Source organism: Aythya fuligula, chromosome 1 (assembly GCF_009819795.1).
Source record: "Aythya fuligula isolate bAytFul2 chromosome 1, bAytFul2.pri, whole genome shotgun sequence".
Classification (NCBI taxonomy): domain Eukaryota; kingdom Metazoa; phylum Chordata; class Aves; order Anseriformes; family Anatidae; genus Aythya; species Aythya fuligula.
Genome location: NC_045559.1, coordinates 80,438,427 through 80,459,974, shown reverse-complemented (window position 1 = coordinate 80,459,974; position 21,548 = coordinate 80,438,427). Strand labels below are relative to the sequence as shown.

Sequence of the window (21,548 nt, the reverse complement as noted above, 5' to 3'; positions counted from 1 at the left end):
GAGTTAACAGGTGTAGCAACAGGGGAAGTTCATGGGGATAAGGCTAAAGAATGAATAAAAGAAAAACTATTTTAGCATGAAGCTAGGAAAGGCATATACATCTTTGTTTTGGGGAGGAGGTCTGAGACATCTCTGTGGGAGGAGGCACAGCCCAATTGTCACCATGGCAGGCTGGAGCCTGTAACCTGGTTTGTGTTCAGATTATTCACCATGTTCATACTAGCCACAATGACTAACTGCAAATCAGATAAGCCAGTTCCCAAGCATTTCAGATACAGTCTTCTTTGGTTCTGCACTCTGTGTTTTCCAGAAATTGCAAGTTCTGAGCAATGTGCTGGGTGTTCCAGGTTTTATACAGCTGGGGGAGCCCCAGGGAAGACCCAGCACAGAGCACAGGGCAAAGAGCCACCTCAAATGCACACACAAGTTTTAATTGCAGAACTGGGGGGTTCAGATGCAATTTTTGAGGTGGAGATCACAAGCCATAAACTAAGCAACCACCTCTGGTATTTGGCAGCTTCTATGGTAGCTCCTCTGAACTCCATTGCCTGTGTATTCAGAATCCCTGTCTTTTCCATGCCATTCCCAGGAAATCCCAAAGGATTGAGAGGCCATGGTAAAAGACATTTCTGTCAACCCTGCTTGCAGCCCTTCCCTTCTTTCCTTACCATATTCCTCCACACTGAAGGAGTGCTCCACATGGGAGGTAATGCTCTTCTGCACGACTATTTTGTAGGAGCCTTGCATGGGGTCAGAGGTGAGAGGGAAGGACAGTTCTATAAGGCCGGTCTCCAGTTCCACTCCTTGCCATTGGTATATACGGTTCCTCTGTGGATCCTGCAGGTGAGAATAACTCTAAGTCACAAGGCAGTAAGTTATGTACATAAACAGGGCAGTTTGGTGCAGGATGCTCGCAGGGACAGAGCAGTGGAGTGCTCAGGAAATATACATCCAAGCTAGGAAATGCCTAGCTGTAATTACTCAGTAATCTGTGAGGATGTGTGACTCCACGAGCACTTACCTGTCAGTTCTGCATAGCTACCATGAAAGAAAGCAGACAGTTTATAACTCTGGAGGTCTTGTGTTCTCTCCTGCTCAACAACACTTGCATGCTTACAAAGTATGGGGCGCAGAGGCTGGGAAAGACTGACAAGGTAACACAACAGAAAGATGGACAGCAGGAATAAATTGAGCATGAGAGGAAAGGAAGGAAGTTTCATTACAGACTTCTTGACTTGCTTGTACAAAGTTTTTTTTCTGTGCCTGGAGTAGAGTCTGCTTGAGAACCAGTGCATAGTCTGTTGAGGAATGAGATATGGGACTGAGAAATCTACATGTTTAAGAGCCCAAAGTTTGTGGAAGGGTGGGACATGGGGGAAGGAACAGGGAGAATATCAGAGGAATAGGGAAAGTACATCCCAGATAAGTGCACCCAGCTGAGACCTCTCCCTTGTCTCTGGCCATTCCTAATTCTGGGGCTGAAACCTCATCACTGTAACAGCTGAGTATTGCTCGCTGTGAATTGACTGTCAATAGGCTATGCTCCAAATTCATCAAGACAGCCACAAATTTCTCAGAGATGTCACTGAACTAATGCAATGGTGCATTGAAGCTTGATGTACCCTTTCTAGGCCCCTCAGCAGCACAGTTAATGTTTACAGCCTTTCATTTTCTGCTTGCTCTATGCATTGTACCTTGACTGTCACTAAAACCCTGTTTACTCTAGATAGCTCAAGGTAAGTAACTGCTGATTGGGTACATTTACTTCACTGAGATTTTATCCCTGGGCTTAGTAAAAATGTGATGTGAACAACGTCATAGCTGGAGGTCATCAGTCGGAGGGCAGCAGAGCCTTGCTCCCAAGAAGCACTCCCAGGCGTAGGGAAGGCACAATCAGTGAAGTGTCTGTGGCTCTGACCAAACCCTCTTCATCATAAAAAAGCTCACCACATATTTTGAAGAACACCACTTGGGCATCCTTACGGGAGGAATTCATAAAATGTTTACAGATGGGCTTGTAATCTTGTTGCCATTTCTGTGATGGATTTATGGGGAAAGCCTGAATGTCAGTTTGTGTGTTTTTCCCAGGAAGTCTTTTTATTTTTTAATGACAGAAGCAATGTCAAAATAACAGGTCAGAAATAGTCTCATCCTAATATCTGCCTTTGTGGTCGACTATAATCAGTTAGCTATGTTAAGGATGGAATGATGAACATTCCTTTCCTTAGCCCTGCTAACTTTAAAGCTGTCACCTTCCTTCAGTATTGCCACCCTTTTCTTTGGTCCAGTCCAAATTTAATGCAAGAATGTGGTAAACTGTGGTGGATCTGATCTGGCCAAAAAAAAAAAAACAACCAACCTAACCAACCAACCAAAAAACACCAACCAACCAAACAAACAAAAAACAATCACAACCAACAACCTAGGGAAAAACAAATGGTGAATTTGTTGCCAGGTGAGTTTCCCAGTCTATGTCTATAAGCCCCAGTCTTTCTGTAAGAGTGTCTCACAGATGTCTGTGAAAGCTGAACAGCAGTGCTAGACTGAAAAGGAGCAGTAAGGAAGGGAGAGGTGCTGGTGGGAATGGAGGACAAGGCCTACACAAGCTGGTTTAAACAATACTGACAAACACTGTGCATCACAGGCTGGAGCTGAAAGCTATCCAGGCCTTACTGGTATTTTCAAACAGAAGCTTTTCATGGTACTGGTACAAGAATGGTTATGAAATTATTAGTGTTTTTATACAAAGACATATAGGATTTCAGGAGGCTGTGCATAGGCTTTCTTTCTTCTTGCTCATTTCATGAAATTCTTGTATTCAGGGGACTTGTTCCTTTGGGGCACTGCACCCAGGAGACAGACCTCAGCATAAAGCAGTTCTGAGATGTTCTCATCCTCCTGTCCCACACCATAAGTTTCTTACCCTGTTTTCTTCCACTATTCATAGACTGTCAGTAGCCCACCAGCTCTGCAATTCTGTTCTGGTTGTTTGCTGAGATGAAGGGAGAATAAGAGCACTCTGGCAGGAGTGTAGAAAAAAAGAACATAGCCTGTTTGTAGCCCATGCTCTGCTCCCCCTGTTGTGGCAACACTCCCAGCTTTAGAGAGAGAGAGCGCAGAATGGAGACAGGAAACTCAAGCCACAGGGAGCACTACTAGGACTGACTACATAGGATTCAGGATCACACAAACCAAATTGAGGATTGTGAATGCTGGTTTCATATCTGTTTGTGCTGCTGTCATGACTTCAGGGTCTATCACTGGGTCCTTCCTATCATTTTTCTGCTAGAAGATGTCTCTGATAGTAATTGGAACCTCTGGTTACTCAGCTGAAATAGGGGGTACCTCATTCACTGACAGAATCATCCTTCCCTCAACTTTTGTCTATCACTGAGGTTCAACTATAAAATATTAATAATAATAATAATAAAATAATAATAATAAAAAAAAAACAGGCAGGTTTGGGATGATAGGGGATATGCCTACTTACATAATTTTATTTCTTTAATTTTGCTAATTTGTTTAATGCAGTTTTATGGTTTCAGTCATACTTGGCAGACAGAGAATCCTAGCTCTGCTTGGGAAGAGGAATAAGCCATTCTAATATGACCTCTAGGCATGTGTAATTCTGTTCACAGCATGGCTAGTACTCATTAACTATTTTGGTGCTACAGCACATTCCTCAATCAAAGAACCATTGTCAGAACTTATTTTGATGCCCTACTAATCAGCTGTCATTTACACAAAGGAAAAAGGTCGTGCACCCATCTCTTTTCCCTTGCACTTCAGCCTACAAATACCACTGCTGGGGAATAATACCTCTGTGCATTCATATTCTGCTGAAATAACATACATGTAGTTATCCACTCACCTGAATATAGACCAATGGAAACTGTGGGGAAAGAACAAAGGAAAATCAGAGTTAGAAACACAGGTTGCATGCAGATGGAAGCAATTTCCTGATTTGAACTGAAGGGAGTAAAAACAACCTCGTAAGAGGTCCTCTGAGTTCTTTTCTGTACTTGCTCTGCTTCCTTAGTTCTTGATAGATAAGGGAATCTCTCCTATAATATTTTAGAACTCCAGCTTTTTGTCTTACCACAGTATGAATATGTGATAAAGTAAGAGTTTCTGAAGAACTGTATGAGGATCTGACTGACAAATAAGCTAAAAGGTGAACTACACCAATGACCAGTTTCTTCAAACTAAGTCTTTTTCATGCTGCTCTCTGTCTCTAAGCATGTGGTTGCACCCGCTGCCAAAAACATCTACACATCTGTCACTTTCAATGGAAATTGTCTCACCCATTTTTTCTCTAATGAAATCCCTGCCTACATGCTTGCTTATCCACATACATTCATTTGGTAATCTGGTTCTAAACATCTAAATCCCTTTGAAAAAAGGGGTGAGGTTTCTCAGTCAATGGAGTCAGATGAATTGTGTCCCAGGACCAGATATGACATATAGGATGGATCAAGGATGGTGTAAATAAGAAAGGATTATTTGCTTTAAATGCTCTCTTTGGTGATTCTGGATGAGGATAGTAATGGTATTAACTGGGAATTACACCTTCTGGTTAAAAACAAGGAATTATGTCTCTACCTTCTCATTCAGTGGGTGGAAGTCCTTGTCCAGAGAGACGATCCGAAATAGAACTGAAGAGTGTAATGGAAAAGAAGGAAATTCCACTGTTAGATTTTTAGCCATTACCAGGAAATGTCAATGTTTCAATAACTTATAACTCAGGTTCACTTCAGTGTTCAACAAACTCTGAACTGAGATCCCTAAGTTATAGAAACAACTAATTTAGGGTCTCTCTCTTTCAGATGGTGATAGATAGGATAGGATAATCAGTTCTTGGCTTAAATGAATTGTCCCTTGGGGGTGCTTGTTCTGCTCTGTTGATTCAAGTGCAGCCATGGGAGACTGTGCTTTGAAGTCATCCCACATTTGTGCCTCTTTTTGATTCTGTGCCATCTGAATAAGATGCTCTGCCTGGAGGATGGAAAGCAGCAATGACAAAGGTACCACATGGCCTAGATCTCAGCTGAAAGAAGTAAGATTTACTGTTGGCTGTAAATCCCCCCATGAAGAAGTCTGAAAACTTTAATGAAAGTATGAGTCCTCTGAGGAATGAAGCTCAGACTTTTTTTGCTGTCAGAGTCAACATCAACCCAATTCCTTGTACCTGTCTGTCCAGGCTTGTAGATGGGTTTGTCTGTCTGGACAAAGACCAAACTCTCAGAATTCTTGACCAGCATTGACTTGCGGCTTCTGAACTGCTGCGTCTCCCCCTTCACCATCACAGTGAGAAATGCCACTGATGTGCTATTGGATTTTGGGAGCTGAGGAAAATGAAGAGAATTACTACTTCAGTGATTCATCTCATTGGACTGAGCCCTTGGAGGACAGAATATTAGCTAGGTCTAAAACTTCTCTGAAGGAATGCCAAAGATACAGGGCCAGAAACAAGAGTAAGACATGACTTTCTGATGTGAACTTGGAGGGCTCATTGAGGGAAGTGATTCTCCACTTCTACTCCTTACTAGTGAGACCTACCTGGAGAACTACGTTCAGCTCTGAGGCCCCCAGTTTAAGACATGGACCTGTTGGAGCAGGTCCTGAGGAGGCCTATAACGATGATAGAGAGGGCTGGAGCACCTCTCCTATGAAGACGGGCTGAGAGTTGGGGTTGTTCTCTTCTCCATTTCCTTGCATTTTCACTATGCATCTTCAGCCTGTCCTTCCAATACTGGAAGCCTTTCCCTATCGTCATCTATAAGCTTTCCTCAAAGAAATATTAAAACTGATCTCGCTCCATCCTATGATTTATTAAAATGAAAATCTGCCCAGATTCATTGTTTGTCGGTGGCACTAGTTGCTTACACTACTCACCAACCACCATTCTGTAGGAAACAATTATGAATATGACCCAGATGGAGACAATATAACCTTGTGGAATTTACTTTCTTTCACCACTTCACCATCTTCTTTGGTTCTCATTCCACTTCATCAGTATTTTTCCTCTGAGGCTTAACCAGATCAAACCAAGATGGGTTATGTTCTACTTTAAAGTCAAAGTTCTGGGATGAATCATCCCAAAAGAGTTCCCTAAGCCCTGCATGCACAAAAATATCACGTGGGATACAGAATTTGAGGAAAATTGATCCTCATAAGGCTATCACAGTCAGTTTTCCACATCAAATTCTTTTTTTTGTTTGTTTGTTTGGCTTAGCTTAGAAGCCTCTAACTGCAGCATCTTATTTCTCATCTCTGAACTGTTCAGTAATACTACGCCTTAGCAATAAGCACAAAGGATCAGCCTAAAGGAATTAGATACTCACAGAGAAAGGGATGCAGGTGAATATATCCTTCTCCGACACCACATCATCAATCAGGCTCCTGTTTTCCCCTTGATACTCAAGCGTGGCACTCAGTGTCACAGACTCGTTCAGATGGGTCAGCTGAACGCAGACTTTCTCAGGAGCATCGGTGTGTATCAGAAAGGGCAGCAGCACCATGTATTGCCTAGAAAGGGGGGAAGCAAGGATCAGAATTGTGAAGTGGTATTAAGAAAACAGTATTAAATGAAAGGAAATTAACTAATCAGCAAGCCTAATCCATTACTATCTCTGTGAGCTCCAGTGCATATACACATGAACACATACATTTTATTTTGGGTTTATACATGTTAAATTGCCTAACTAATTAGCCTAAAAGCAAGAAAATGCTTTCAGTAGAGGAACAATTTCTATGCTAATAGACAGCCCTTTATAAAGGCTGTTTTGTTCAGCTTCACAGCAGGGAGTAAGGATGGCGTGAAAAGTTCCAGGCTGTTAATTGATTTTTGTGTATCCCACAATCTCTTATTGAGACTCAAAGGCATTAGCTAAAAAAGGTTGAAAATTCAGCAGTTACAGGGTTGAAAAAACCACCTACTTCTGTGGCTGCTCCTGTTTTTGCTTATCCAGGTTTCCAAACCCTTCTCACGCTGAGCAAAAATGTGAGTGCTTGCAGTTTGTGACCTTATTAAGATGAGCACACAAAGGATTTCAGAGAGCAGTGGTTTATTGCAACAGAAGTGCACTTGCATCTTCAAAGAGCTTTTGACAAAGGTCCCTCACAAAAGACGCATAAACTAAGCTGCCCTCCAATAAAAGGAATAATTTTACTAATTTTTGTTAATAAATCCAATTATTAATTCCGATGTGGATTAAGTGTTTAGAAGATAGGATGTAAATGGTAAGAACAAATTGTGTATTTGTACAGCAGAAGCAGGTCACCAATGAAAATCTTAAAGGTCTGCGTAGGGACCCCTGTTGTTCAATCTACTTCTAAGTGATCTGGGAAGTAAAATTTTTCTGATAATTATCCAGAGTAAGAAAATGTTGAAAAGTTAAAAACTTGTGAACTAGTTGTGAAAAACTTTTATCATATTGTGGGACTATAGCAAAAATGTCAAATAAACTGTTCATTAAGGGAAAAGAATGATTCAAGGAAGAAAATACCACCCCCACTACTATACCCCCAATACTATCATGTATATCATGCATCACTAAGTGGGCTATTACCACTAAGAAATGAACTCTGCTAAACACTCTTCTAAAATTTTCATTCAGTGATAAGTGACAAATGGCTTGGAAGGAACTATCCTTAAATCTGTGATTGTAAAGAAAGAAATAGAGGACAAACCAGAACACACAGTTTTGCCAATGTATAATTGCATCCACATCTCGAATATGGTATGCTGTTTTCTTCCCATTTCAAAAAAGAATTTAGAAGAAAGATTCAATGAAAGATGGTCTGAAATCTGGAATAATTTTATAGGAAGTGACACTACAAAGATTAAGATTCTTTAGCCTGGAAAAAAAGGAATGAGAGAAAGCTTATGCACAAAGGATTCCTAAAGTATGGTTTGTTCATCAGCTGTAACAATACACGTACTAAACAACACCATGTAAAAATATTAACTGACACTTCATGAAAAATAAAATGAAGCAGAAACTTCTTCACTAAGGTGCAAAATTAAATAAAGGAATCTAATGGTAATAGGCACTATAAAGCCCAAAGTATAATTCTGGTATGACTAGCCGTGGCTCTTGAACCTTCTGGTGTTCTCACACAGTCCAAGAAGAGCAAATATACCCAGACTGCATCATATGATAGACAGCAGCTGACTGTCCTTCCCTAGGTAAAGAACAAAAAAAAAAAAAAAAACACTTTGCCATGGACCATCCACTGGGGCAGGGTATTGTGCACCTTACCAGATGGTTAATAAAAACACTTTGTAAAGGTCACACAGTCACAAGTGACCTAGGAAAAAGTATGGTGGTGTACTAGCAGCTTTGCTGAGGGATGGAAATCATGCCCAGGGCAGCAGAATGAAGAAATGGTTACTTTCAGGACTGAGTGTATTTAGACAGAGCTGATGTGAGAAGTGTAGAAATAGAGTGGTCTCCCTTCAGACCTGAGGAAAGAGATAGCTGGGTACATTCCGGAGCTACATTATTGCCCAGGCTCTGAGCTTTTGGGCACTTCTAAAAGTGCCCAACTTCTACTCTGAAGGCAGTGGGACCTAGGGAGTACCTCCATTTCCCTCAAAATCAGAAAATGGGATAAAGCATAGTAAGAAGTCAGCAGGCACCTCTGGCCACTATTTGCAGCTGCAGAAGCAGTGAAAGGAGGGACCTCCAGCCACCCAGGGAATGACTTACAGCTTTTGATTATGCTGCTTGCTAATCCACTACCCTTCCTCCATAGCCTTCTCACCACAGCTTCACTCTGCGTCCCCTAATCTAATTTTCCTTGCATCCTGTCAGTGGCAATGTGACTGCAATGTCCAGACTACTGAAGGGACAGTGTGACCTAGTTCATAGGGAATTTGGCTTTATTCCTCTTCCTGTTCACTGTTTCACTGAAATTTTGGCCAATGCACAGAACTTCCCCCTACACCATCTTCACGGTCTTTGAAACAAGGTTATGAAATACGCTGTTTATAGACCTCCCTTCAACTGTTGTGAGATGTGTTGGTGAAAAGGGCTAGATGAATTGAAGTACTATGAAAGCTTTAAATAGTCTGGGTCACACAGTCCATATATAGCCATTCCAGGACAAAATGCTTCTGGGCTACCAGAAGAGACCTCACCAGCCTCACTGCCAGCAAGGTTGGCAGTATTCTGAAAACAGAGGCAGTGACTCCATCAGAAGCAGGCAACAAGGAGGGATAAGGGACCCTAGAGAAAGTGCCTGACTCAAAAATGCTAAGTTTGTCTATACAGAGGAGGTAATACTCTAGCTTAAGAGGGGCTAACTTGGAATTATAGAATCCTAGAACCCACGATTCTATGACCCTCGATACTTCCATGTGTCAACCCTCAGCTGCTTCCTGGAACAAACATTCAACCAAAGAAACTACCAAGTTTCATCAGCTCTGTCAATCCATATCCATATCTGTCAATTCAAGTACTATCATGGGCTAGCATTTTTGGGTATCTTAAATATATTCCCAAACATTATATACTACATTGTAAAAAAGCTTATATGCACAACCACATATCAGTATAGGTGAACAATGCCTACTGTTGAATTCTTCCAGAACAGATCCAGAGTAAGAAAAAAAAATCCTACTGTCAGTATGCTGTAGTATCATAAATATATACATATTTGTTTGTTTGTTTGTTTGTTTGGAAAGGACATGTGGATGTCTCAAGCCAACATCCCTCCTGGAAAAGGAAGTTGCAATGGGTCACCTGTTCCGATGCTGCAGTAACATTATGAGTAAGTTTTTTATTTATTTTTTAAATATCTAATCTGAACTTTAATTGTGTCTCCTGTGCAGATGGTCACTTCTGAAAAAGAACAAGCAGCAACTGCTGCTCATCAAAGCTATCTCCCTGTGCAAGATGCAGAAAGCAAATCTTGGTTGGAAGCTTCATTTTGATTTGACTTGGAGGTCTTCAGTTCTAGGATAGCTTCCCTCCTGTGTTATACACAGCATCTGATCAACCCTGCAGCACTTGGTACCAAGTGTGAATGAGATTCATTATTCTCACACCTGCCTAGCAATTTACTCAGACCGCACTGCCTACCTGTTCCCTAACTGCTTACTGCACTCAGCTCCTATCTTTGTTCTGTCATCCCAAATATACCTCTCTTCCTCACACCTTTCTCAACCCTTCCTCTTTCTCCTCTCCCAAAATGATGCTCAGTTTGGAGAAAAAGAGCAGCATGTTGCTTATGCGAGGAAAAGACCAAGCAGTTTCCATCTGATCTTGGGCAGGGATGCCAAGAGATTACTGTGGAGACACTGGAGAGCTTTGCCTGACCCCAAAGCAGACTTGGCTAGCTTATCTACCCCAGAAGCAGCCAAATAGGGCAGGTGAATGAGGGACTGATGGTTAAGTGTGAGTCAAAGGTCCTTCAGTTTTGAGCCAGTCACCACTTTACCTCTGACCACACAGTAAGCAACAGCAGTGTTGCTGCACCTTCTGCTACTACAGCTACTAGTGCTCATGCATTGCTTGTGGGCATGAGCTCTCTAGCAAGCATCACAAGACCAGCTTCAGAACCACAGAGGAGAGAACTGTGGGACAGCAAGAGGCACGCTGTGACAGCAGCAAGAGTCTAAAGAGGGAGACTGCTCTGCCTGAGAGAGTAGAGGCTGCGGAACCCTCTCTGGCAGGTGAGGCTGAGGTGAGGAGACCAGGCTGATCTGCCCTTGCAGAGCTTCTCCATGGGGCCCTCTGCAGTGTGAGTGCTGCAGCCATGCTGCTCACCTGCAGAGCCCCAGCGTGGACATCCCAGGGGAGGGTGCCAGCGCCAGACTCCATGCTGGCGGAAGGGAATTTAGGTCACAGATCCTCTTTGGGAACAAGCATGTCTAATGCTGCCAAGAGAAACAAACTGGGATGAAAGAAACAGGAGAAAGGGAACAAACCAGCTTGAAAGAAACAGGAGAACGCAGAGAAATGACTCAGTGACCAAAACAAGGATACTACAGGAAAGGTAAGTACATGCATGCCCACAGAAACCCTAGCACCTGAAGATTTTTAGGTAAGAATATATTTAGGCAGAGATATTGTGCTGAACCAGGGCTGGACTAGCAGGGGAGTACCGGGGGGAAAAGGCAACACTGGCAGAGATGTGCAGGAAAGTCAGAGCTGGGCTAGTAGTGGGATGCAGGGTAGGAATCGGAGAAACTGGCACGGCTGTTTGGAGAATGACAGAAAGGAAGAAAAATGACAGAAGAAAAAAAAAAATAAAATAAAAAGAGCACTAAGACCTCCCTCCCCCTTCCATTTGTGTAGCTTACGGTTCTGTAGTGGGAGAGGTATTTCCAGGGAGGAAGAAGAGGAAAAGGAGGAAGATGTTTGGTTTGCCAAAGAGCCAGTCCTTCCCCATGGTGCAGAGCAGGACTGTGGTGACTCAAGCAGACATCCAGTCTGGTCTGGTGCTGTTGTTTTTGTGCACCTTGTAATTCCCCTCCACTCTCTGCTGGGTCAGCCCCTTTTTAACTGCTCTCTGCAAACAGCCCAGGGGCTAGAGGAGATAAGGGCTGAGGGCCAGGACCCATCCGGAAATGGGGAGAGGCGAGAGGCATATAAGGAGGAGCTGGAGCAGAGGGACAGTATTTGGCTAGAGACTTTCAATGTGGGGGAAGGGTGTTTATTGGACAATACTTATATTAGAAATCTTTGAACCATTCATACCCTGCTTTCTTTAACCCATCAGAGATCCACAGTCTTGGGAAAATGAACTGGGTTTGACACAAGCTTGCTCCCTGAGGGTGGCATCCAATCTCAGCACTCCGACATCCGGTAATGCCATCTTTTGAAGTCAAAAGCTGTGCTTATAGGTATGTTACGATCAAAATGAAACCCACAGGGAAAAGCATTGCTCATGTTACATTAACAGAATACTGCAGTAGTTTGCTGACCAAGCCCCTAACAGGGCTGCTAGGTTAGACAATTAGCCTGTCAGTTATACAGTCCACAGTGAGGTGGCTGCAGGTCTAGATATGGAAATAAGTTGTTTCCACTGTGAACATGCATAAATATTAGGCAATGCCATCAGGTGGCATTCCTGCCCCCCCCCCAGCATGGTGATCATCTTCGATCATTCTGTGTTGCCTGCTCTGAGACTGCCTGGTCTGGGGTGAAGATGTTCCAGGTGCTCCAGGTGCCTCCCCTTTCCCTTTGCCAGATTGAGAGCTGTGCTGCTGTGAGTTGCATCCATAATGAAAATCACTCAGAGACAGCGCTGCTCACTTGGCTTGGTTGTCTGTGAATGTCTGGTTGCAGCAGCTTATCCAGAAGTTGAATTTAGTAAAATAAATAAATAAATAAATAAGATTGCTACATTCCAGTTGGTCACAGAAATGAAATATTCAGTCCAAGCTACCAGAACTCCGTGAGTAGCTTGACTTTGTGGGGTATTTGTATCAGTCCATGGAAGACTGCAAAAACTGCAACTGTAGGGCTTCAGCTTGCCCTGCAGTGCTTCTGCAATCAAAGGATTGGTCGCGCTCTTGTTAGAGATTCAAGACCCCTGTGAAGAGCCCTGTTTTGTATGAATACTCGGGAGAGAAAATACTTTAGCACAAATCATATTGCATGTGATTATATGAAGCCAAATTAGTGGCAGAGGTTCTCTGATCTGCACAAAAGCACTTATAAGATCACAACAACACTATTGGTTTGTCTGAATATTAAACTTTGAAATATAGTGAATGTTAAGACTGAATGTTAGTTTAACTACATAGTGTGTCTTGACTCTTGTGCTGACAGAAAACTGCAGGGAAGAACAGTGCAAAGGATAAGGAGAAATGCCTGAGGATTAAAGGAAATTTAAGAACTGTGTTCAAAAATCAGGCACGGTCTCTCATGGAATAAAATTCAACACCTTTTCATAAACCACAAAAATAAGGAAAACAAACAGGAGGCAGCCAGTGCTGGGGAGAAATGTTATATAAGCGTAATGTGAAAAAGAAATGAACACACAGTCATAGAAACCAAAAGATTTAGCAGATTATCAGCTAGAGATGGAAATATTGATAAAATCTGGTTGTGTAACTACAAAGTAATAAAAGCCATATGGATCCTTCTCCAAAAATGCCCCCTATTGTCTGTCCTCTCCCTCCCATTTCCGTCTTCTCCAGTAAATAACTTGTGCAAAGTAGCAGTTTTCAAAGCAATTGTGTCCTGGATATTTGTTGGAAAACATGACTCACCCCACGTGTTCTGTTTTCACTCAGGATGTTGTGAACTGAAAACAAAAAGAAAGCAGAATGGACACGTACAGTATGCTTTAAGGATGAGCATGTAAAACTAAAATTCATAGATCTACAGGACTATCAGAAGTGGGGATTCAGCGGAGATCCTGCTCACTGTGATCTTTCTTCTACTCACCTATTTCCCATCCACAAAACATCTGTTTCTCAGTCCCCCAGGAACCACTCAATAGGTCTCTGACATCCTGCTGCCCACCTTGCTCCACAAGCACTGACTGAGGCAGTCTATCTGGTACCTATCCCATTAAGTGCAGAACAATTGAACTTGTATTTAGCTTGAAAGCTTTTTGGTTCTTTTTCATACCTTACTTCTTCCAGCAAGGGTAGCTGATCTGATAAGAGATATCTAAGGAAACAAACCCAAAGCAATTTACTTTAAATAAATAAATAAGAAGCATTACAAGAAAAAGCATTTGTACATATTAATAGGATTAACAACAGTACCCAGAAGGATAAAAAAAGGGTTTATTATTTTGTGGGAGACAAAATATTTCACAGGCTGTAGTGAAGAGAAGCTCCTCTAAAACTTACTAGGAAAACTCAGAAAGCATGAACATTATACAAGTCGCAACGTGCAGATGAAGGAAGATATTCTATGAAATGAAGGCCCATAAAAAGGCTTCATCATCTGAACTTCAAATTAAACTGAAAATATTAAAGCAAATAAAGATTATCCACTTTAGCGGCCTGTTGAATATCTTAATTTGACAGAAGGCTCTGGTGGCAGATTAACTGCCTTTCCTGAGTGCAGACATCTGGGCTGTCTAATATAACTCATATAAATTTCTGTGGTGTCCTATGAACAACTAAATCTATTCAGGTATGTAAAGGCATCAATGAATTACCCACATTTTAGTGTGCTTTGTAATGCATTGGGTTTTATAAATAGATTGTGACTAACTTTGTGTGATGCAAGGCAAGACCATTGGTAGTGCAAGCCCTATATGAAGTAGGGCTAATCCACCTTTCCCAACTTCTTATAACAAACATTACTTCTATTTATACTTTTTGTCTTGCCTTAAAAGAAACCTATGCTGTATGTTGCTAAAAAGACTGCGACCAAAGTTGTTAACCCTATGGTATGAGAAATCTGCAGTGCGTCAGTCTGATGTTTACAGAGCACAGTGGAATGGGATCACTTGTTAAAATCCCGCCATTAAATCCATCCAAGGTAATCAGTGAATAATATTAACAATTTTTAAATATATAACCATGAAACTAGCTGTTTCATGTTGACAGATATGGTTTTGATATTACAGAGAAATGAAGACGGTCCCTGATGTAAAGAATGAAAAGCTATTACATTTGTATTTCTCAGACTATTGCACAGAAAGGGTGGGGAAAAGCCAAAGTATTTACAAATGTGTCTGAAAACAGCATATGAGATAATTAACAATACTATTTATGACTCATGTCTTCTCTTTTCAGATAAAACTTCACCACATAAAGTCATACAAAATGCATATAAAACTACAAATTTCACTTGATCTCTCTCCGTGATTTTATAATCCAGGCTCCCTTTCTCCTCAGATGAGGTACAAGCACCTCTTGAGGTGGTTCTGGTGGTCCTAAGGTTGGTGTTCAAGGCAGGTAGCATCAAGGGAGAGACAGGCTCTTATCTTAGGCAGTGGCATGAGCAGAGGCAGTGGGCCAAGCTGTGTCCAGAGAGACTCTAACTGAACAGACAGAAAAAATGCTTCCTCCGAGGGTGGTGCAGCAATAGAACACGTGCCCAGAGGAGCCACGGGATTGCCATCCCTGGAGATTGTCCAAACTTCATGGCACAAAAGTACCAGTACAGAAAAAGACCATGGTAACACAGCATAGGCAAGTCAAAGATTTGATTTCAAAGATTTGTACAAAGATTTTTGTACAGACCAAAGATGTGTCTGTAAAGATTTTTGAGACAGAGGATGCTACAAGAAAGCAGGACAAGAAGTCCTGATGGAGTATTAGGCAAAGAAATAGGATACTCTTATGGTTAACCCTTTCCCATACACCTCCACATTGCACCTTGGTGGGCAGCGCAGTGTGTCACATTTACCCTGTTGGGTCAGGAAAAGGGGTAAAAGCCATGATGCTGGAGAACAGGTTCCTTTTGAATTTAGGATCCTGCTACAGAGCCTGCCCTGGCTGCATTACACCACTGCACTTCCCTCATGTTTTGGAATACCCTGCATTGGACACAAGTGATTGGTAGGGAACAGGACAAGTCCTAACTGCACAAGGACCTTGCCTAAGGAGCCAGAAAATGTCAGGAGAGCTGTGCATTCCAGATCTAGCTGTGCATCTCAAACTCCATGTATAGGACTTCCTAGAAGAGTTTTACCATGGCATAGGCATAAGGTCAGCAAGTAAGTGTGGACACACCTTGCCTTGACCGGAGGGACAGCAATGGGAGGAACAGGTTTCAACTAATACCCCAAGCCAGTAGGGTCTAGAGCTTATCACTTCCAGTAAAGTGAAGTTGGAAAGGCAAACATGTGGCGTGGTTATGCAATTGTTTCTGGTAATAACCTAGCCTTCACCTCCCAGTGGGTACTGAGCCAAAGAGTGGGAGGCTGAGAAAAAAATGTGCAAGGTTAGGACTTTGTGGCATGCACACAGAGCCCTGTCAATACACAGTATGGTGATTTTTATTCCCTCCACCTCTGCCTTCTTTGTTCATATTTACTCTATGTTCACTTTCACGTAAGAATTCTTCACTCTCCCAGCTGCCAGGTTATATACACAGTGTGAGAACACAGGGTCCAGGAGCCCTCCTGGAATCATGTTCTTAAGAGAGGTTTACCCAGCACTGGAACCTTTGGAGCAAGGAGCGAACAACTCCAGGACAGGATCAAAGGGCATCAGAAAATTGGTGTGTTGAGCTTGCAAGAAGATCAGAGAGGGGAAGACTGAGAAGTTTCCTTGGAGGAGGCTTGTAGGTCCTGTATCCAATACGATGCCTGGCTTAAAAAATTTCCTGACCCTCAAAAGGTGACCCTTTAGGAAACTGATCAGAAAGGAGTTATGTCTTGCTGTTGAGCTGCAGGACTAGCTGATAAAATTTTTCTTCTCCATTTGAAAAAAAAAAATAAATTGAGGAGATACAAAACATTTCATTTTAACACTGAATACACAATTTCAAATTGTACATGAGTGAGAAAGAGAAAAAAATATATATTTTTTTCACTTGTTCCTCAAGAAGTCCTTTTCTGATGCTACCCTTATCACAACCATTGGTGCCACTGATGTGATCATGCCACTTGTCTGATGAATCAGGTGTCAGGCGATGCACACATGGCAGTACCTTACTAATTGCCCACCAGGAAGGTGGCAAATGAACTCAACAGAGGAATGATGAGAGAGCAAGGCTGATTTGTTTTCTCAGAGCATTTTGGCACATCACCACTCCTTGATAGAAGGTTCCTCTTGAACATTTCAGTGAGTTCATTGGTCATCACTCACACTTAATATTTGACAGAGGTGATCAGGAGAAGACCTGAGTATCAACAAGTAGGGAACAAGATCTGGAAAACAAGAGAAGTCATACAGAGTTCTAGTTGTGCCATTGTTAACAGCTTGGCTCTATTAACTTTTGACACTGCAATCACTGGAATCACAGAGGATTTGAGCCAAATGATGAAGCATCCAAATGCCCTGAACCAAGGATTCTTTTTCCAAATGAGAGCACTGGGTAAGCAATTGAGAGACCTCAGCAAGAAAACACTGCTACACTGAAGCTCATCTTTCTTGGTGAGATACTTTTTCCTTTTTTTTTTTTTTTCTCTAGACTTTGCACCCTGCTGCCTGCACTGTGGGTGAGACCTATGGTCTACAGTAAAAAAGTGTATGTTCAGGTTCCAGAACAAATGTGGTCATTAGAAATGGTCACATCAGCCTTTAGCAAACTCTTCACTGTGAACTCCACATAAGCAGCAAAGCAAGTCCCATGACACACATAAACTACAAAAAAGGCTTAAACACAAAGGGAAGCATGACTGAGCACTTTAGTCAAAGACATTCTCATGTGATTATACTTTTGTTATCCCATTTTTTCTCATAAAAATCCAAAGTTCAGAATAGCTTTTAATGCATTTTTAATAGAGGCATGGATAGATCCATAGAACATACATAAGCTGCAGAGCAGGCATGAAGGCACTGGCAGACCACTGCAGTGAATTTATTTCCTGTTTCTTGCAGCATTTCTGACAGTCCACAAACCTGTACAACAGTTTCTGCAGATACCTCTATCTGTCTCTGTTCTCTGATAGATTTTGAAGCTGTGCTGTGCAACACTGAGCACAGTAAACCAAGTGCACCTTTTGGGACAGTGGGCTTGATTTTCTGCTTGGGGAAACAGTTTGCCTAGCATGTATATCTTGCCAAAATGAAAGTAGTTCTGACCTTTTGAGACCTATAACACTCTCTGAGGTGCTAGGATTGAATGATATAACACTTCAATATTATTGGACTAAGAAGGAAGAAATGACATTCAGTCATTTTTGCGTGTTCCTGCTTTACCTAGTGAACAACTAAGAAACTTTCTTCAATTTTGTGTATGTGCCATGAAGCATATAGCTAAAACAAGACACCCAGGTTTCAGAAATCTGGGAGTTGCTGGAATGCACTTTAAGAAATACTGTTGTTCTTTGTGTAAGCAGGAGCCAAAGAGAACATGGTTTATATGTAAAAATCTGGAGGAAGAGTCTGAGCATGGGATGTTTATTAGATCTGACTCCAACTGGCAATTAGCTCTTTGAGTCACCAGACAAAATCAGGATATAAATATTACATTTTCAGTATGCAGAGGAAGAGTCTGCAGTGGGAAATACGCTTTTGATATTTTAATAGTTCAGGTTTGGCCTAAGAGAAAAAGAAGGCTCCACAAGAATGATAAAAATGCAGGCTTTCTTTCTTTCTTTTCTTTTCTTTTTTTTTCTTTTTTTTTTTTTTTCTCCTCTTTTTCTTTTTTCTCTTCTCTTCTCTTCTCTTCTCTTCTCTTCTCTTCTCTTCTCTTCTCTTCTCTTCTCTTCTCTTCTCTTCTCTTCTCTTCTCTTCTCTTCTCTTCTCTTCTCTTCTCTCTTCACTTCTCTCTTTTTTTTTTTTTTTTTCAGGACTTTGTTTTTTCCCAGAAAATGATGTTTGCCTGAGCACAATAACATGTGGCTGGACCTGAGGGCTTTTTTCATGAGTTCCATGTGGAACACTGAAGTCTTCGCTTAACTAGCCTCAAATTCCCCAGAAAAGGGATATATTCCTATATCCACATCCACTCAGCCTGCTCTCCTTTTCAGCCTTGTTGCTGTGATCTCTTGCTTTAATGCAGTCTGATGCTGATGTAAATCAAGCCTATTTGCTACAGTTTGGAGTGTACCAGGACAGCAAAATTCACAGCTGTGCTTGCTTCCCTGCCACTGCCAGTGAAGTTTTAATTTTGTAACTCAGCACAGAAATCTGCACTCTACCCAAAGCAATTTCATGGCCCACAAATTCCTCTTGTCTGTGAAACTTAATGAAATGCCTTTTTATATAACATTAGTATCATGCAGATCCTGGACAGCCAGCCCTTCACAATTCTGAAAATCACATATGGCTGATAGATCCTGTGAGTATTTGGGTAGCCTGCTGCCTGTGGAGACTCAGACATCTGATTTCTTCAGGATTGAACTCAGAAGCACAAATCATGTTGTTTCTCTAATTGCGTAGCTCCTTTTGGGGAAAAAAAATAAATAGTTTGAGAAGGGTGATACTCTGTGCTGACATGCAGATTCATTTTGCCTGAAAAAAAAATCCAAGTCTCTATTTTCCACACGCATCATTAGCAAATTAACCACTGAAATGGATCCCTTTCCCAGTTCCTTTCAACATATATACAAGCCGTCAGCACTTCAACAGTTCTCATCTGCACTTATATTATTATTTACATGACAGGTCCTTTTTTCCCCCAGTCCTCTCCCCCCTTGTCTTCTGTCCATTTTGGTCTTCTTTAAAGTAGATTGTAAGCTGCAAATCACTCTATCAACTTCGGAGTCCACTGAGTTCAGCATGAAAATACTGGCCACAGTTTAAATGGTGCATGGCATGCTAAGAACATCGTACAGAATGTTGTTAAACACGCTTGTTCAAAAATGTCAGTGTCCTCAACATACATAATTTCAGGCCTAATTTCTTGCAAGTTTTACACTTGACACTTTATTTGGGACTAGCACATACTTGGGACAACTCTCTAGGCCAGGATCTGTTAGGGAATTTAATCAGTGATAGGATTTTTACTGACATTTTTCTGATGGGGGAATGTGCATGCAAAGGAGCTGGTCATGCCCACTGAGACTGCACCAAGCAGCCCTAACTCCTGGCAACGTGTCAGGCCAGGAGCCAGCAGTGAGGCTGGTGTGGCGGATGGTCAGCCCCCGGCAGCACAGCCCAGTAGCAGACCCAATATGACCCTACAAAACACCACAAATAAACCAGGCGGCCGGACCTGGTTTCCAGCCAGCCTTCTAGCCCACTTCCCAACCATCCACCAGCACCGAAGGTGATTTTTATTTCCGACACTGCGGCTCCTCGCTGCCCTGCGAAACCTGCTTCTTGCTGCGCGACCCAGTGGGGCCCCGAGGCCCCCTCATCGGGGCTTCCTGAAGCGCTCGGCGCCGCCATGGCGGGCTGGGGCCCGGCGAGGAGCACGGGCGCCGCCCGGCGGGCGAGGGCGGAGAGAGGCGGCCGCTGCCTCGCTCCGGCTGTGGCCCAAGCCCGGCGGCCCCCAGGTGTATTTTGCGTTGTTGCCATCTGTGCTGTGGCTCTGTCACGGTTCAGCCCATGAGCATTTATCCAGCCCTCCCGTGCGGAAAGCACCGCGGCTCCATGTGTAGCAGAGCTGGGCAGAGCTGAGTGGGCGATGAGGAGAGGTGCAGGGTGGCAGCGGGCTTGTGGCTTGTATCAGTCCAGGGCAACATGCTCGAGGCTCTCACCATTTCTCTTGGAAAAAGTCTTGGCCAGTCCGGTGGACTGGATGGCTTGGCAGGGTGAGATTTGGGACTAGGAGGAAGTAGCACAGTCACGGTCATTATCGCATGCTGCCTGGTGCATCTACAGCATAAGGAGGTACCTGCCATGCATGCATGTCCCGTGATGTGGGACCTGAAACCTGCCCCTTTCTTCACTCACTGTTCTACTTAGCGCAGTGCCAAGACACTCCATGATGTCTGTACATAAAACCTTACTTTTAAGTCAAAGGAGCAGAGGCAGCCCCTTAGTGGGGCTGGGGAAAAGTGTCAGGCTTCTCAATAGCCACGTGGAACAGGGACTAAACTTGACATGAGAGGCTGGGAGTGTCTGAACATGCTGCATGTTGCAGTAGTTACCAGTAGTTATCAGCTGCAGCTGATAACATAGGAGGCTGAATATCACATGCGGGACAGAGATGCTTCTTTCTTGTTCCTCTCCAGCCAGCCACCATAACATGTGGATTGTCATTAAACTGACTGTTCTCTGATACCGAAAGAAAGCCAATACCCAGTGTAAAAAGGAGGTTTATTGATGAAAAAGTATACATGATTATGATACAGATCTGAAGAGATATGCCATGAAGGGAAATAAAGAAACAGCCACTAGTACAAACAATATCACAGACTCCCACTGTGCTTAGACAGGTGAAAAGGCCCTTTCTGGGACTTAATGACAGAAGAAAATAGGGTGTTTGATCAATTGTTGAACATACATCATGATCCTGTAGGGGAAAAAAGAAAATAACCTTAATAAGAAAACAAAACAAAACAAACAAACAAACAAACACAAACAAAAAAAAAATCAAACAGCAGGTACGGGATATAAAATACACTTTCAGGATACTGAATAGGCAGCCCATTCTGTGTAAAGCAGATAAGAGCTAGACCAAGGACTGACAGCAAGCTCTGCCCATGCGCCAAGAGAATTTCAGCAGATAACAGCCAGCATAACTGCTACACTGAGCAGCACACAGACCTGGACCTACCCTACAGTAAGACAGCATTGTATATCTAACTAGTCAACACACCACCTCCATGGTTGATGTCATCTCAAATATTTTCCTCAGAATATTCATTAGCTGGCCAGGATGTGGTTTCTTAAGTCCATGTGAAACATCTTGCTTGTGCCCATGAAGCACAGGCTTTGGAGGGGAGGCTTTCAAGGGAGGCTGTAGGTAGAATATAGTTTGTTAAGCACTGTCACTTTTGAGAAGACTCTGAAGGTATTTTACAGTGTCTCTGTTTTTCTGCATTTTGGCTTTCACACTACA

The 21,548-nt window shown here is 42.5% G+C and overlaps 1 protein-coding gene across 2 annotated transcripts in view; it reads right to left on the bottom strand.

Annotated features, from left to right (window-relative positions):
* LOC116490554 (alpha-2-macroglobulin-like) overlaps positions 1 to 11,508 on the bottom strand; it is a 38,277-nt gene extending 26,769 nt beyond the window's left edge. For both annotated transcript variants that reach the window (XM_032189852.1, XM_032189863.1), the window contains exons 1-6: positions 11,312 to 11,508; positions 6,345 to 6,528; positions 5,189 to 5,345; positions 4,603 to 4,655; positions 3,872 to 3,892; positions 669 to 837 (exon numbers count right to left, since the gene is read on the bottom strand). In XM_032189852.1, the coding sequence (XP_032045743.1) occupies positions 669 to 837; positions 3,872 to 3,892; positions 4,603 to 4,655; positions 5,189 to 5,345; positions 6,345 to 6,528; positions 11,312 to 11,400 (673 nt within the window). In that variant the 5' untranslated portion in view covers positions 11,401 to 11,508. The remainder of the gene's footprint in view (positions 1 to 668; positions 838 to 3,871; positions 3,893 to 4,602; positions 4,656 to 5,188; positions 5,346 to 6,344; positions 6,529 to 11,311) is intronic.
* Between the last annotated feature and the right edge of the window lie 10,040 nt (positions 11,509 to 21,548).